Genomic DNA, 14,822 nt, shown 5'->3' on the forward strand with positions numbered 1-14,822 from the left:
TCCTTAAATTATTATTTTATTTAGCAATATCTCATAGAAAGCTCATAAAGGAAATTACTCACAACTGTGAATGTAGTGTAATTTTTAAAAAGGCACCAAACAGATTCCCTTGTAGATTTCTGTTTGAACATTTGCTAATGCCTTCATCATGGAAGGCAAATCATCCAGGAATTCTGGATCTGGATGAAATTCCTTAGTAAATTTCAAAGCTGAGATCCAATTTGAGATGTTTGGAGATAGTAATAAATGACTGTATGGTTGGTACCTGCCTCCCCCATGAAGAAATTAAACTTGCATAGAACTAAAATATATATTTAAGTTAGGTTAAGCATTGCAACTTACTCTTAGAATGGATGGCATTTATATAGAAAGTTGTATAGACTATATTAATAAGAGCAACTAAATACTTATATTAGGTAGAGAAAGAGCCCAGGGAATTAGAATTCTTGCTCTTGAGATGACACTTTTCATTATGAGAAACTAAATGAGAATATTCTAGATTTAAGGGGAGGAACAAAAGAGACAGGAAAAGAAAGAAACTTCAAGATAAACCAAGATGCAAAATTTTATTGGAAATTAAAATCACACATCCATAAAGCAACAGCCTCAACGACAAGAACCCACTGTGGTAGAAATCCAGACTAAAGAGCTGGTGGCCCAGTGTCAGGAGACAGGGGAGGAAGGAGGTTTTACAGTCTTCGTTTTTAGTATTGTGTAAAAATATGTCTTAAAAGACAGATATTATCTTGACATTTTGTTATTGAAGTCATCTGCTTTTTCTATCTTTAATTTCTAGGCTAGGTGTGTTCATATTAATATCTGCCCACCTGGACTTTACTTGATCCAAACTTGAGTGTCCAGGATAAACAAGTTTATGCAGTATCAGTAACATGACTAGTTTATAGTGGGACAGAGGGCCAGAAGCTCCAAATGAACAGATGAGTCTTAGAGTTGGTAAAAATGAGTTTCTTTTGAGCATTAAATAATTATATATAAATGTCTTGAGCCATTTCCACCACCCCACCCCTCCTATTAGAACCACAACATACATTTGCCTTCCTCAATCTGAACAACAGTTTTGAAGTTGGTCTCCACTTCAACTGTATTTATATGCAAGGCAGACTGGATATCAGATGCTGACATATGGAGACAGAGGTGGGCTTGGGCAGAGCACTAATGAACTTACTATCTATCTACTATCTAAAAAGTCAAGAATAAACCCATTTGGGCTACATATAGAATTAGCATCTCTGTCTATCCAGCAGCACATTGCCACTTTAGCTTGTTATTACTTGCAATATTACTGTATAACCAGCATGAATCAGGCCTAAGTCAGTCACCTGCCATGACTTATGCACACACAATAAGAACCACTTTTTCTTTTACTTAAAAAGACATGTTTGAGACCCGCTCAAAGGTTTTTAATGAGGTTTAGAAACACAAACAAATGAACAGGAAAGGGTTCCAATCAACATTGTGATACCCCTCTCCCCGCTTGGCCCCTCCCTCCCGCTGAAGAAACAAAAACAACAACACGTTCACAAACACAGTGGTTCCTGAGCAACCAGTACTACATCTAAGGACACAAAATGTGCAGAAAACGTCCTTTCTCGTAAGGTTTTGAGTCCCTTCAATAGATTTTCTCTCTGGTGGCTGTGTGCCCTTGAGCAGCTGGTCTCTGAGCCTGGCTTCAAGTCTTGCTTATGAGGACTGGGTACAGGACACACAATGGATACGCTACACACACACCCCCACCCACAGACATACGCACATATGGAAACGCGCACACACAAACACACACATGAGCAAAATGCAGAGGTGAGGCTCTACGGGTACACTGCCGGGTTGGGGGGGTTGGAATGTCTAAAGTAGACGTCAGATTGTTTCGGAGTCGCTCTCCGGGGCTCCACCAGCTCATTCCTGAAGCAGGCTGAAAGGAGACTGCAGAGAGGAACCAGAGAGAAGACAAGATGAAGGCTTGGGACTGCTCATGTGCCAGTCAACTGCAGACAGAAACTCACTCTTCCTACCTTCATGATCATAGCACAGAGTACCAAGTGCTGGGAAACCCATCTCCGCTTCTTCCATTGCCGCCTTCTCATGTACTTTCTCTGCCTCACGATGCTTATGAGTGAGGAGGGAGAGGGAGCAGCAGTACATAATCAAACCTGACCATACACTAACCTGGGGAACTTTTAAAATGGTTTCCCCCCCGCCCACCCCCCTGGAATATCTTTTGAGACTAGGCTGTTGGATAGGCTTGAAGAAGTTCCTGGGTAAATTTCTTTATCTTTCAATTCCATGAAAAGTTTTGGAAGCCCCTCATATGTTTAACAAGTTGCAGGGGTAGTTCGGATACACATTTCAGTTGAAGTTGTTTGAGGTGCTTAGCATTTGGCCTAGTACACCAAATTAATTGAAAAGGGGAACGCAGTGACAAGGAGAAACTCTAATCTTTTGCAAATGTCATCTGCCCAATTATTATACCTCTTCATTATTCTTGTCTAGCCTAACTATGAAGTATGAAGAAATATGATCTTATCTCTTTTTTTTGGGGGGGGGGCAGGAGGTGCGTCATCATGCATTTGTAAAGAACTGTTAATGAGCATTTTGGATGTTCCCAGATTGAGACGGATAAATATCTTAATCCTTTCACCGTCACAAACTTGGCCTATAAATGCCCAGATCAAACTCATGAAAAGCAACTTTTGCATAATTAAGAAATCAATTATGCCACAAGAATGCCAGGAACAACCCCTTTTATTTGCTACTGATTGTGCAATCCTGTGGACAGTTTGGAACTTGTTGCCCAGACCTGTTGTTTAAATCAGCCTGGATTTCTCCTTACAGAGGCAAAGAAGCCTTCGTACTTAGTGGATGCTGGGACCAAGTAAACCATTTTACCAGGAGGGATTGGTATCTCCATAAATCCTTGACAAATCGTAGGGATGCAATTTACTTTCCAATAAAGATCTTTGGTGTTTTCTCCTAGGCTACATATTGAATTTGGATCATTCTGTTGGAGCCAGGACTGCCAGACACGATCTGTGACAAATATCGAATTAGTGTCCTGCACAGAGAAGTAAGGGATCCAAACTTTGAGACTTCCAACTGGCAACAGTTCTCCAATTAGCTGTGAAAACTTAGAAAAGTGATTTAATTTCTAAACGTTAATGACTTCTTCTTCATCATTAACTCATAACTGAAAAAAAAAATTCTCTCCCAAGTAGGAACTTTACAATGTAACCATGAAGTTCTAAAGTGACACTGTGTAAACTTGAAGAGTTTATATAACTTCATGACCTATAAGGTTGAATGATACACTTAGCTTGTGTGTGTGTGTGTGTGTGTGTGTGTGTGTGTGTGTTGGGGGAGAGGGGTGTCCTATACATCTGACAATTTCAATGGATATCCTGAAAATGTAGAGGGTTCTAAATCAAATTAAGAATTATGGTGGTAGTGACCTCTACCAGTTTGAATATATGCGTCCTCTGTTGATGTCTATATTGATAATCCTGAAGCTACTGGTTGCTTCCCCCAGAAAGATATACTGAATTTGAGGGGGGGGGATCCAACATTGTTGGGGATAGTTGCAACCAAATGGATTTAAAATCACAGGATTTTAAACTGAAATACCAAACCCAATCATGCTCATTACCTCTGAGTTGATTTCAACTCCCTGCCAGTGGAATGACACAGAGACAGAATTATGGGAATGGACGTTTGGTTTAGTTTCAATTATTATAACTTGCTCATAAAATGAAGAAGACCATATTCCAGAGAAATCCAAGTTCTAAACCTGATTCCAGCCCTAGGTTTGTTATGAACTGGCTATGGAATCACGGGTAAGGTTCACTGCCTTCATTTATCCAACTAAAGGCAAAGGTGCAGGAACAGGATATGCTCCTGAATATTCCAAACTATTCCAAAATCCTCCTATTTCCTGGCTTGTGCTATTTGTATGAGCCACAATTGTTCGCTGATCAAAAAGCAAAAAGAAAGGAGAAAGGCTCAGGAGGTCAGGATTTAAAATAAGATCCACATGGGGTCCATCCTGTAGGAAGTCAAAAAGGCTTCCAAAGCAAAGCAACACTCAAACTAAGTGAAGTTCTAACAGTTAGAGCCCTGAGATCAGGGGAGGAGGTAGGGAGAAGCAGGATAAAGTTCAGATAAAGCAAATCAAGTGCTAGTTGGAAGTCCAGAAGTCAAAAGCATATTAAGTAGATCTCAAGTGACTTTTGAAAAGCTGTCTGATGAGGTGATGTCCCTCAGAAGTATAAATGGAAGGCATAATCACTCTTGTGCAAAGACAGAGTTGAGATCTCTGTGTCTGGACACATCATCTCCTATATGTATACCTATGTAGACAAATCAACTAAAAGAAAAATTCTTGATAAATGATGCCCAAATCTATTTGTAGCCATAACAATTTGATGCCCAGTAACTCAGTGTAAAATCTAGCTTCTCGAGAGCCTATGATCATGAAGGTCCATTTGGAAGGAACATTTTTGAAAAATAAAACCATGCACAAACTCAGCAGAGAGAAACCTATTGTGAGGAAACTGAAATCATTTGACTGAAAGTACTCTAATGCTATCTTGTATTCTTTCCCATTAATTCTTCTTCTACTATTAAAAATTGGAAACTGCTTCCTTACCAGTACAAGACAGGTACTATGTTTTGGAAAGGAAATCACAAGCTATTATAGGCACTTTTCTTTGTCTAGGCGACGATCATGCTCTCTCTGGGAGATTTGAATGAAAAGAAAAGAAACTGAAAAAGAAACCAAAAAAAAAACCCCCAAAAACCTCAACTGAAGAATATAACAACTAGAACATTTATACAGTGGTACAGTAACCCTGGGGCCCAGGTATATCTCATGTTACAAAGGCATAGGCAGACCAAATGTCTATATTTTGCAAAGATTCCATTTTGCAGTTAGCTTTCCATGCACAATGTAGCACACCTCATGTTAGCCCACACATTGTGAAATAGCCACTCGAAAACATGCATATGACACTTTTTAATAAACACATCAGGAAATTATATGGCTATAAATTCTTCTCTATTTACCTGTGGCCATACACGTTTTTGTTGTTGTTGTTGTTTTTAAGTGGGACTATGCCCTACATTCTTTGCGCTATTAAAAATGCCACACTTTTAAAATTCATTTTCTTTTTTGTTGAAGTAAGATTGTTTGATGAAATATGGATTGCAAATTTATCCCATTCAGAACAAGATCCGGCAGTCAGACAGTGAGCACTGAATAAATCACCTTATGGGGACACAGGGCTGTGGGCTTCATATAAGCACCCACCAAATACCACCTGCCACAGGCTCGCTGGCATGGGTCCTCCGGGCTTGCAAAGTCTCTAAAGCGATGGTACTCATTTCCTTTGTTTCATGATATAGCAAGCTCTGGGAAATTGTTCTGTCAACTTACACAATGCTACGAAAAATTTCCACAACACCTTTAAGACCAAAACCATTATCTGGTTAGGTTAAAGAAGTGAACTATGTGTGAGTAGGAATTCCATTGCCCTCTTTGTTTCCTTAAGTGACTTCATGGAGCAGGTTTTCAAAGGAGGTCTGGTATGCTAATCCAATCAGTTCTTGGATCCCTACCTCCCAACAGAGCTTCATCCTGGACCATAGTTTGTGTCTCCATGGCTTTTGTAACTTGCTGAGACAAAAGAGACCACTATTGAAAGTTGCTGCTGTTGTATTAGAAAATGAATATAAGCAGAAAGCTCTCATTAGGATGAGCGCACACTTTTAATGACACTTTACCTTAAAATATGCATTAACATTAGCTTGGAAATAGAATAATCAAATCTAGCTCGAACCTCATGAAGCAATAGAAGAAAAGCTACTCATCAATCTAGACCAGGAAACGGCAGACGACAAGTGAGCATGGCCAATGAGTGAAGAAAGGTTTCTATCTTTTTAATGGTAGGAAAGTATCAAAAGAAGTAGAACATTGTGTGACATGAAAATTACATGAAACTCAAACTTCAGTGTCTATTAATAAAGTCTTATTTGTTGATGAAACTTTGTTCTCTATGACTGCTTTTTACTGCCATCACAGAATTACATTGAATAGTCACAAGAGATATGACAGAAAGTAAAATACTTATCACTTGCCCTTTTTCTGGGGGGGTAGAGGGGGGAATGTGTTGTACCCTCTCCTAACTAGACCAATCCTTTAAGCCATGCCACTTAAAAAGAAATAGATGGTCTGACCAATTTTTTTCCTATTAACTTGAAAAAAAAACAGAATTGCTGTCACCATGATATGCTAATGGCTACTTCTTCTGAAGTCATTTTGGCTGAAACACACTTTTCCAGAGTCAATGCAAGGCAATTTGGGAGTGTTTCTTAATCCGTTACTGGCATGCATCCTTTGGAAAAGACATTATCCCCTCTGGGTTTCCCTTTCTTTGTTAAAGATGTTTTAGGTCTCCTTGATCTCTGCTATATTGTTTTAGGAGAACAAAATGGATTTTGCACTTGACTATATTGACATCTCTTTCTGCCTGATATTTCAAAGGACCCATAGAACTGGCGATGCTGCCTGCCACCTCAAGTTCTAATTTACTTTTGGAATAATCAGTCTTGCCAAGGAATTGTATTAAGCTTCCTGCTCAGCCTAACATATAAAACTATGTAATTATGGTGGAAAAAATGTTCATGTTAAGAGCAAATGAAGGGCAAGGGGGTTTTAACTACTCAACTAGCCTAAAGTCCTTTAAAGAGAGAGTACATTTTGTTTATGTTTCTCTCCTAGACACCTTGAAGGCCATAGTCAAGAAGCAAATCGTTCACAAGGTACTTCTTGGCTGTCAGCTATTCGATCCCCTTATGTCTATTTAACAAGAAATAATAAATCATCTTTGTTAACGTTCCACAACACTCTGTATAATATATAAAAACACACCAGAAAAGAACCATTATTTATTGTTTGTTTACATTTCTAGTTTAAAGACAACCTCTGCCTCAGGCAAGATAGACTGGCTTCATTTTTTAATGTTTTTTTTTTTTTTTTGTTTACCCTAGAGAGTAAGGTTAAATGTTTGAGTTATTCAAATAGGCACAAATTATATGTTTTTTCATTTCTCTACAGAGATTTTGGCAAGACTTCCAGTACAAACAATATTCTAATTAAGCTAGTAAGTGAGTACGCTTAACCACAGAAGGGTAAGTATAAACAGCCTTGATTGGCCAACTTCCTTCCTTTCACCAGAGCTATTCTATTCTGGTTAGTCATGAAATAACATAATCAAAGATCCAATAATCAGGGTAAAAGTCAATGCATACATAGCTTGTCCTGTATATTTTATTATGGTTGCAAAACCTGGCCCAATTAATGTTAAAAAATGTGTTGCTGGAAGACAAACTAGAGTAGGGATGCAAAAACATGGCAGTGTGATGCTGTGTTGACCTTCTGTACCCAAACATTTTCCCAGAGTGCATGCAACAAGCTTTGGCATACTTCTCGACATGATCTTTCAAGAGGTCTCCCGACTGGAAAAATTATTTTCTGTCCTAGTTTATAGCAGCATACCCCACAGTGGGTAATGTGCAGCCCAGATGCACAAGGCAAGTCACACTGGGATAAAAGAAGATTCTGCTTTAAAATATACACAGTAATACAAGAATAGAGTATCAGTTCAAAATTATTTTACTGATAGATGTAAATGGATGAGGGAAATACAGCAGAAGGTTAGCACTGTTAGTGTGGGTCTCTTTGTTGATGCACCTGCAATCACTCGCATTCAATCTCCGAGCATGGGCGGAACTTCCGCGGAAGATTATGATAAGAGACATGGAAGACTGTACTTGGAAAAAGGAGCCCCGTAGCAGCTCATTTTTAATGATTACAGTCTGCTGCCTCACAATCGCATCTCTTATATCACCTATCATCAACTTACTGCAGGCGTGAATACCCAACTAACTCTAGGACACACCGGTCTACTCACTGTTTCTGAAGTAAGTGCTGGTGCTGTTGCTGCTGCTGTTGCCTGTAGGTCTCAATAGTGTGCTGGGGCAGGTACTGCATGAGTTCCAGGGACTCCTTGATCTTCAGCAGCATTTCGTACGTCTCCCGGCCCCTCACCTATGGAAGTGAGGCAAAGGGAAAGGTAAGAACTTTGGAACTATGTTCTCTAACAGTGGTTCTCAACCTGTGGGTTGGGAGGTCAAATGACCCTTTCACAGGGTCGCCCGATTCATCACAGCAGCAAAATGACAGTGATGAAGTAGCAACGGAAATAATTTTATGGTGGGGGGTCACCACCACATGAGGAGCTGTATGAAAGGGTCGCAGCATTAGGAAGGTTGAGAACCACTGTTCTATAAGATCATCATGAAGACTGCATTAATGAATACCGAGCCACTGTTCTTCAGAAAATACACATGCCCATGGGCTTCTGTTCACAAGACTTTGCGAATCGAAGAATACATAACCTTGTTTGTGTGTGTTTCCTATTTTATGTTGTCAGTCCACTCATACAAAGTATAACCAAGAACATTTTAATTCAAGTTGGAACAAATGAACCAGCATGCATACTTTTTTTCTCTCCAAAAAGCACATCATAATCTTCTTGTGCTTACTTACACTAGACAGCAGTTATCCCTCAGACTTGAGAGCGATTTTCGGCAGCAAAGTCAGAAACAAGAATGAAGAAAGCGTGGAGCTGGCACTAATGGACCAGGCAAAGGACCCGTGGTTAGAGTAGGAGAGATGCACAATAAGGCAGAGCATGGTCGTGCGTAACCTCAGCTGGGAGAACGTATGTTGGTATGCAATTTTTACAAACCCTACTGCTCTGCCCTGCGTAGGTCTGTAGAGGAACACAGAGGGCCACAAATATTGACTCTGTGGCAATAAATAAGTGTTAGCAACTAAGCAAATTTACGAGTAGGTATGGAATTCATAAAGAATGAAAATTAACTATATTTATGCATGAATGAACAAAAGTTTTCAGCCAGGGAAACAGTCTCTCCATAAGAGAGTCTTTTAATTAAAAAAAAAATATGTATGAGAACATCTAGAGTAATAATGCACGCGAGTCATTGACGGCACTTTCTATATGCTGTACCCTAAGCAACCTACTTAGCTCAACCTAGTATCTGTTTTGAAGCCAAGGGTCAGCTTTGATCAGAATCCATAAATGGAAATATTCTCTCTTCCTTTCGCTGGGTTAAGCCCTAGTCATTCTTGAAAACTCATCACCAGTATAAACATCTGGATAAAATTTATTTTTATGTTAATATTTTAGGCCAAGCCTGATGTCCCTCAGGTGTCCCGCAGCAACATGCTTGTGTGTACTGAAACATGTGCTACACTCTAACTTCCTGGCTCCTCTTTATAAGGCAAACTGGAGGCAGGACCTGTGTCCTACTGATCTCTGCCCCTCAGTCAATGCCAGAATAATAGGATGTTTTCCTCACAGACTTCAGTTTGGGCAAATCTTTATCAAACTTAAGATACAACTCATTGCAGAGTACCTCCCCCAGTAGTTAAAAAAATGGACATTTCATTTAAAAAATACATTTTCATATGGTTCCTATTCTTTGAGTAAAAAGCATATGCCATTTTTTAAATACATCATGGATCAGGATAACATTTACTTGAGTTTCACAAGTCAGTTTCTCCTGTGGCTTGAGGAAAACCAGACAGCTTAGCTAACACACAACGTGACTGGTCTCCGGGTAGTCTAGTTTCCGAGGGTCAGGATCTAAAGGAGGTGGTCAAGTGGGTATAGCCTACCCAAACCGGACAAGTGGCTTCAGCTTCAAAACCCCCCGGCAGCTGGTCCCAGCCATGTCTTTAGGCTCTTCCCTCGAGTCTGATGTCCATGCAGGTCACTGGCAGTAAGGACTATATGCAAACCACTGTCTTCCAATAAATTCCTGGACAACTGGAGACCATAACTCGATGCCATTGAGTTGACTTCCTCACACAGTTACCCAATAGGACAGTAACTTAGTACTGGTCCTTCTGTTTCTGAGATTGTAAATCTTTATGGGCGTCCACAGCTTCACCTTTCTTCTGTGGAATGGATCATGGGTTTGAACTCCTGATTTTTAGGGGGGGACTTTTTTTTGTTGCACATAATGGGTTTATTTTTAGCGTTTTGAGGATAGGAGAGAGTTACATTCTAATTACAAAAACCACTTACAGAATTAAGATTTATATTGTTTATACTTCAAAATGCAGAAAACGGAATGGTATACACATTGTATAAAATAAAATGAAAAATGAATTCAAGATCTAAAGATGAAATCGTTTACCTAATTTCAAAATGTAAACCCTAAGACTTCTGAACCAAACACTTTCATTCCAATTGCACTAATGATGTAAACTACAAAAAGCGCAGCATTTCCAGAGAACCACACACACTTCATCCATAATTACTTTCTGTTATAATAATGGTTTCTGTTTTGAAAACTGACTTGGCAGTTAGGAATCCAACACAAAACCCCACCATCAACCTGGTTAAAAAACTCACTGCCATTGACTTGATTCTGACTTGATGATGCTATAGGACAGAGTAGAACCACCGCTGTGAGTTTTTGAGACTCTAACTCTTTAATAGAATAGAAAGCACTATCTTCTCCAGCCCTATCTCCATCTGCTGTGGATCGGCTGGTGGTTTGAAAGGTTAACCTTGTGGTTAATAGACCAGCAGGCCACCAGGGCTCCTATAAGACAGATGAAAATGGTCACATTGTCGAGTTCTCAAGGCTATGGCTCTTTATACAAGGAGTCTGCCACATCCCTCTCTGCAGAGGGATGGGCAGACTCAAACCTCTGACCTTTCTCTCAGCCGCCAGGCATCTAACTGCTGTGCCACCAGGGCTCCTCAATGGCTATGCTAGATGGCAAAAACCTCTGCCGCACCACTAGATGCAAAGATGTAAAGCAATGAGCATTAAAGAAATGGGACTGTAGACTAGCAAAGGCCACCATAGTGATCCAGAGAGGGCCAAGGCTCCTCACGGGAGCAAACAACGTCCTCACACAGTCACTGAGCTGAGCTTCTGGCTTTCACATATAGTTGAGGAGTCTACCTGTTTTTCTTTCTTAATCACACTTCCTTAAAGAAACCACAGTCAATGCTCTGCAACTATAGCCTTGACTATGCTGTGAATGCTTCCTAACAAACTACTCAAGTTGGTTTGGCCATCCAGCCTAGAGTAATTTATCATCCTTAAACTATACAGTATAAATTTTTTTTTCATTTTCTTTTTTTAAAAATTATTTTATTGAGGGCGTGTACATTTCTTATCACAGTCCATACATACAAACACTGAGTCAAGCACCTATGTACACCCGTTGCCCTCATCAATCTCAAAACATTTGCTCTCCACTTTAGCCCTCAATATCGTTTGCTAGTATAAATTATTTTTAACACTCTAGTTAAATAATAAGTGTGTTAAGGAGAATCACTTCGATTGGTAAGCAGAGGAGCCCAAGCCATTAATATACGAGGGGATACCCCGCCCCAGAAAAAACAGATTTTTTTTCCAGAACTATGCATTTAGTTGTTTTTTTTTTACAAAACTACTTTATCACCTTCAAAGTATTCTCAATACACTTAATACATTTGTCAAATCTGTAACTCCATTCTTAGAAATATTTTTCAAACGCATCTGTTTGGATGGCTGACACCTCCTCCTTCATTTTTTTTTTCTTCACCTCTTCGATGTATCAAATCTCTGTCATTTCATTTCTCTCTTCATTCACGGGAACAAAAAGTAGTATGGAATGAGGTCAGGCGAGTCAGGTGTGTGGGGCAAGAGAGGCATGCTGTTTTATGCCAAAAACTGGCACCTTGAGATGGCTGCGTGAGCAGGTGCATTGTCATAGTGGCAAAACCAGTCCCCCTTCTGCCACAAATCAGGCCTTTTTGTTGTACACTGTTACTCTATCTTTTCAGAAACTCTAAATAGAGATCTTGATTAAGAGTCTGACCTGGTGGAACGAACTCCAAATGCACTGAGTCGACATTTTCATCTGTTCAGGAAGTTGATGGGCATCCATTGGTCATCAATTGACATTTCACCATTTTTGACATGAAAAAACCAGTCGTCCACTTGAGTTTTTCCCATAGCGCTGTTCTTGTAAGCTGTGTTCAACGTCACAATGGTTTCTGGGGCATTTTTCCCAAGCATGAAATAAAATTTCATAGCCCCAAGTTCTCTTAAACCGGCCATCAGAAAAATGAGGTTCAAGGGAAACATCTTTTATGAAAAACTCACTGTGACCAGAGAGAACCTCCCCAGGCAATGCCACTGCATGCACTAACTCAGAGCAAGTTGTTTGATGTTTGGCCAACAGAGAAAAAATGTGTAGGACAAAAACCACTCAACACAATGCCAGTTTGTTTGGGGTACTCCCTCATATTCTAAACCTGTGAAGGGAAGAGATACCTTCCTGATTTTTCAGAAAACACACTCTGTACTTTGTAGCACTAACTACTCTCCCCTTCCTTTCTCAAAGTCACAGGTCATCCATAGGCGAGCACATACTACAATTCTTTCAAAGGAGGTGAAAATGAGGCAACATTGAAAACCCTGAGAGACTCACTGGTAAGTACAACAGCTCATCATCTGGGGATCTCCGTTTCTTGATGGATGTCATCTGGATGCCATGTGTGTTCTGACGAAAAGCTGCCAGGAGAGAAAAACAAGTTTTACCCAGAATCCATATCTGAAGCAATAAAACTTTTATTGAGCAGACAGTAGCCTCAGAAAAAACTGTGAGTTTAGGGTTTCTAGTTCTAAGCAGCACTTAGTAATTAATAATGACTGTATTTATATTAAGTCTAAGCCTAGCAATAAAAAGGAGGGAAAATGTGGGGGAAGAATAAGTTAAAGAAAACAATTCCCTATGGTGAGAAAGAGCCCTTGGTTTAAGCGGTCCTGCAGAAGTATGTCTGTGGACAGCTGCAATGGAAAGAAAAATCAACTGGTTTTGTGATTTTCTTTTCAGATCCTTTATTTACCAGAGAAAAAGATGTGTTATGTTGGGATAGTCCTGCTATTGCATTCAGTCTTAAGAATCTCTTCTTCTCACCCTAATATGTTCATCATATAATTCATGACAGCTTCATTTACCTAGGGCCCCAGTGTTCTCTTTGGTCAAATGAGTGATTTAAGCTGAAAAATCCTTAATGTTTCCAAAATTAGAAACTACATCTAGGATTAAAAGTGGAGCGTTAAGTCCTTCTATCACATTTCCAGTAATTCGTTCTTAAATGTCAGTCATTAACTTGAGGGTAATTGCGAGGCTGAGAAAACAGTGTAAGGAATATTCTACCAGGATGATTCAGAAATAAAAATTAGGATGGCTAGCTGCAGAACAGAATTTTAAGCATCTGGTCATCTTAATAATTAATATTTTAAATACATTCTTAGTTTATTTTCACCTTTTTTTATCACTTTTTAAAAATTCTTATTTCTTGGTTAATTACGATTTTAACTCTCAATTTGTAAAATTAATTCTGGTGACAAGACACATATTAAGAAATATAAACTATGCTCCCGTTTAAGCATTTCTACATATATTGTTCAGTGACATTGGTTACATTTTCCCCATTTTATCCACTCTCTCCTCGCTTCTCTTCTACTTGGTCTGTTTGTTTATTTAGACTCACCTAGTTGCCCTTATTTATTTATATGTCTCATCATGTTCTCGAGTTACTGATTTCCTTTGTTAATCATATGCTTTTTTTTAAAAGAGCACAATACTTAAAGGTGACATTTATTATTATTCTTATTATTTAAGAGCTCAATACTTAAAAGTGACGTTTTTTTACTTTTGGAGCTAAACTTTTTTGTTGCTCGTTTGTTTGGGGATGACTTCAAGGGATAGTGTGAAGGTTTCAAGTACACCCATGACACTAGTCCTCCAGCCTCAATGGATCCAGGAAGTCTGGATTCTCTGGGGATTTGAAGTTCTGTTGTATAATTTTTTTCTTCCTACCAGGATCCATCTATTGTGAGAAACTTCCTTTTAAACATGGATTCTTAGAAATGACACCAAAAGCAAAAGCAGCATTTTAAAAATTATTATTTAAAAAAGATAAAGTAGGCTATGATAAGATGAAACATTCCTGTGTACTGAAGGACTTCTTTCAAGTTTGTGAGAAACATTTTGGAAACTAGGTTTCTGGTAAGAATATACAAATAGGAAATACTTGTAAGGAGATCATCAGGCTCATGCAAGCCGCCTTCTGAAGTGAACATTCAGTACAAGAATGAAGGATATGAAGATCAATTGTTATAGACATGTCCTGGAACATGCAACTGAAGTTCACTTTCCACCTTCTCTCTCCTTACCTGGAACAGTCCTGTTTTAATCTATTTTACACTCTTGATTCCAACGATTCCATTGTCCATAATAGTTTCAAAACCCTTATCTGACATTGGCCTCACTACAGATGGGGAGAATAGGTCCAAATAGAGTTATACACATAAGGCCAAGAAGTAACGGAGACCTGGATCTGTAACTTCACCAGCCTGTGCTTTAAGAAATGTATCTAGAAACTTCAGCCTTCCCATAGTCGGCTGGAGCTATTTTCAGCCCTCATGATCAGTAACAAAGTGGAAAGCTAGAATCAATCATTTCTGGCAATGGTTCTCAAACATTGGCTAGTGTTACAATCACCCAGCCGGCTTATTCAAACACAGAGATACTGATTCAGTAAGCTGGAAGCTAAAGCACTTGCAGTTCTAGGAAGCTTTCAGGTGATGGGGATTCTGCTGCCTTCTGGGAAGTACATTTTGAGGAGAGCTAAAGTAAGAAATACAGT

At 39.3% G+C, this 14,822-nt stretch overlaps 1 protein-coding gene across 1 annotated transcript in view; it reads right to left on the reverse strand.

Moving 5' to 3' along the window:
* Positions 1-14,822, reverse strand: part of TP63 (tumor protein p63) — a 240,328-nt gene that overhangs the window by 11,335 nt on the left and 214,171 nt on the right. The window contains exons 9-10 of the mRNA XM_004713461.2: positions 12,596-12,678; positions 7,980-8,116 (exon numbers count right to left, since the gene is read on the reverse strand). Of these exons, the coding sequence (XP_004713518.1) occupies positions 7,980-8,116; positions 12,596-12,678 (220 nt within the window). The remainder of the gene's footprint in view (positions 1-7,979; positions 8,117-12,595; positions 12,679-14,822) is intronic.

Source organism: Echinops telfairi, unplaced genomic scaffold, assembly GCF_000313985.2.
Source record: "Echinops telfairi isolate 266 unplaced genomic scaffold, ASM31398v2 ScPeMD7_7407;HRSCAF=8445, whole genome shotgun sequence".
In the NCBI taxonomy this organism is placed as follows: Eukaryota; Metazoa; Chordata; class Mammalia; order Afrosoricida; family Tenrecidae; genus Echinops; species Echinops telfairi.